We start from the raw sequence: 3,786 nt of genomic DNA, 5'->3' as shown, positions 1-3,786 counted from the left end.
CACGCACGCACGCACGCACGCACGCACGCACGCACGCACGCACACGTATATATAAATATATGAAGTGCGAAGTTTACATTGTTGGATTGATATTTCAAACGATTCAATCATTCATTTATTCATTCATTTCATGATGAAATAAGCATTCTTATACTTCATAAAGTAAGAAAAGTGCAAACTTAAATGACTATTTATAAAATAATTAATTCGTATACATATTTATATTTGAATATATTGGAAACAAGATTATTTTTGAAAATTCCTTTGATGTATAAACATAAGCTTATCAAATTATTCGGCATTGATTTTTCTGTTAAATTTTTATTAACAAAAATTTATAAATAATGGAAAGCGTGTTCATCACACTTCACGGATAAACTGACTGAGAATATTGTGTACTCGATTATCATATCGTGATTCACTTCTGCATATAAAATGAAGACAATGACGCTGTATTAGTCACACTGTTTATACGCGATAGAATTATAAATTGACGGGGCAAAATATTATTAATTTTTATATTCTTAAAATGGTATGTTGCATCGATTGATTAGCCAGGTTGATCGAATTTACTAAAAATAGCTTCAGGAGGCGAGATATTTTAACAATTTTCTCAAAGTCGCTCGAATACGATTTATAATTAATTAATCAACAAATGCTTTGTGTAAACGATTCATACATAATATATATAACATGACGTGTCAGCAAGAATATTTAAAGATAATATTTGGAATATAACATCAAAAAGAAAAAAAATGAAATGATGGAAGAACAATATGCTCATCAGAATTTTGCGCGAAAAGAGTAATTTTCTACACGCATGTACATATACAATTTTTTGCTTTTTGAATTGTTTGCTTTAATTGAAAGACTATTATATTATTACGTTTGATGAACATTCTATCATCGCTGAATATGTATTTTGTTTCAATGTAAACTTTTTTTAGAACGATGACATCATCAATCGTTTCTTGATAGTTCTAAGGATTATATGACCTTAATCTGATTATCGACTTAATCATGGTGTTCGATGATAACTGATTCATCTAACTCACGCACATCCGTGCCATTTCATATACTATAACAATAAAAAAAAATTAAAATATTTTACGATACAATATTGCATTCTGCGTTATAATCTCGAACACTTTTTGCACAGCAAATAAGGAGCACGTAGATTTGGAGAAAAAATACCAACAATTGCAGAGAGAAAATAATGTGCTGCAATCGCAAGTTCAAGAAAAGGAACAGAAGCTGCTAAAATTACGGACAGGTGCGTAGCTACTTTTACAGCACGAAATATTGTAGCAATATTTCAATAGTGCGCAATATTATAAAAATTGCAGCAATATTGAAATTTTAATATTTTATTAGAAATATTGCAACAATATTGCAAAATATTGTAATTTTAATATTTTGTAGAAAATATTGCAACATATTACTGTAATATTACAATTTAATAAATAAGTACGTGGCCCTACCACGAGAGGGATACACTTCTCGTAAGGAGAAAACGTCCAAGAGTTCTGTAAGAAATACGCAAATCGAGTTAGCAAGTTTCCTGGAGATTCCCAATCTTTTTTTAAGGCGGATTCTCATCTTGGGTGTTCTCCTGATGTGTCATGTCATTCTTGTTTAATATCGATAAATAACAAGGATAAAATGATATCTGGATGCTCGGGGAATTCGAACATAGCCTTGGATGTGCTTTCTAGATCTCCGAATATTTTTTGATTATAACTTTATCATATGTATTTTGATGCTAAACAATATGTTAGCAATTAATAAAATTAGAATAATTATTAAAATATTGCATAATGTTATAGCAATATTTTATTTTTACGGACATAGGAATATTGTTACAATATTGCAGCAATGTTTTATGAAATATTGCAATATTGTAGCAATATTTCTATGTCCATTAAAATAAAATTTTCCATTCCATTAAAATAAAATACAATATTGCTGCAATATTCTGCGATATTACTGCAATATTTAGAGAAATACTGCAGATATATTGCTGCAATGTAATATTTTGTTAATTCAGTTTTATTAATTGCTAAAATATTATTGTGCATCACATTCCAGAATACGACGAAGTTATGATCAATTATAATAAGTAGTTAGCTACTCTGTTGTGCTGAATACTTACTTATTTAATTTCGTGTGTCATCTTGATTTTTTAAATAAAAACTCACGAAACATACAAGAATATACGTGAATATATGCGAATGTGTATGCTGATCAACATTATCAAGAAAAAAAACAATATTTTCAGAAAAAGACAGAACTAAAAAGAAGGAAAATTTCTAATTTTCAACACGTAGGTAAAAAAGAAATTACCTGCAAATTTTAAGTTTTCCAGGTTTTTTCAAGTATAAACATCTTTTTGAAGTTTCATCTTATAATATATATAACCGAATCTTTTCTAAAATTATTAAATTCTTATTCCTTTCCTATAGTTTCTGAAGCAGTATGTAAAGAATACGAACAATTAAAACATCAATATGACGTGGAAACAAACGCAATGCATAAAGCTATGCAACAAGCTTCTCAGGTAACATATATATATTCATGATAATTTAATTTGCATATCTCATTTGTAATCTGTGATGATACATAGAAAATATATTAAGTGATTTGTAATCTTACCAGGTGTACAAGTGAAATGACGATTTGAGAAACAGATAGCGCACCAATGCAGTGTGAAGTACAAAGATTTAACATTATACGCACATTATATTTTATTGTATCATCAACAAGTGTCAAACGCGCAAAGTGATTTGATTCAAAAGTGTTTGCATAGTATTGTGTTGCTGTGTTTAATATATTAATGAAATTTGTATCAAATAAGGAGCATTCGTGGACAGCATTAATTTTTTGTTTTCATTTGAAGAAAACTGCTGCGGAATCATACCGATTATTTGGAGAAGTTTATGGTGAACATGCTCCATTGCAAAAAAGTGTGAACGATGGTTTCAGCATTTCAAAATTGGAGATTTCAATGTTGCAGACAAGGAACACGGAAACCGCCCAAAAAATACGAAGACGTGGAATTGCAAGCATTGCTGGATGAAGATGATTCACAAACACAAAAACAACTCGCAGAGCAATTGAGCGTTAGTCAACAAGCTGTTTCCAATCGCCTACGAGAGATGGGAAAGATTCAGAAAGTCGGCAGATGCCGCATGAATTGAACGAGAGATAAATGGAGAGGCGCAAAAACACATGTGAAATTTTGCTCGAACGATACAGAAGAAAGTCATTCTTGCATCGTTACTGGGGATGAAAAGTGGATTTTTTTTAGAATCCCAAGCGCAAAAAATCATGGATAGACTCAGGCGCACCATCTACATCGACCGCAAGACTTGCTTTGGCAGGAAGACGATGCTGTGTGTTTGATGGGATCAGAAGGGTGTGGTCTATTATGAGCTATTGAAGCCTGGCGAAACGGTTAATACCAAACGCTATCAACAACAATTGATCGATTTGAACCGTTCGCTACTTAAAAAACGATCAGAATACCAAAAGAGGCAACACAAGGTCATTTTTCTCCATGACAATGCTCCATCACATACGGCAAAACCAGTTCGGGACACGTTGGAAGCACTTAGCTGGGAAGTTCTACCCCATGCGGTTTACTCACCAGACTTGGTTCCTTCCGATTACCACTTGTTTGCATCGATGGGTCACGCACTTGCTGAGCAGCGCTTTGGTTCGTACGAAGATGTGAAAAAATGACTCGATGAATGGTTCGCGGCAAAAGGGGAAGATTTTTACTGGCGC

At 32.3% G+C, this 3,786-nt stretch overlaps 1 protein-coding gene across 1 annotated transcript in view; it reads left to right on the top strand.

Annotated features, from left to right (window-relative positions):
- Positions 1–3,786, top strand: part of LOC105626816 (shootin-1-like) — a 10,747-nt gene that overhangs the window by 658 nt on the left and 6,303 nt on the right. Inside the window, exons 2-3 of the mRNA XM_012208109.1 lie at positions 1,160–1,273; positions 2,463–2,557. Of these exons, the coding sequence (XP_012063499.1) occupies positions 1,160–1,273; positions 2,463–2,557 (209 nt within the window). The remainder of the gene's footprint in view (positions 1–1,159; positions 1,274–2,462; positions 2,558–3,786) is intronic.

The sequence above is a fragment of the Atta cephalotes genome, assembly GCF_000143395.1.
Source record: "Atta cephalotes unplaced genomic scaffold scaffold00006, whole genome shotgun sequence".
Lineage (NCBI taxonomy): Eukaryota > Metazoa > Arthropoda > Insecta > Hymenoptera > Formicidae > Atta > Atta cephalotes.
This window is presented reverse-complemented; position numbering and strand designations above follow the sequence as displayed.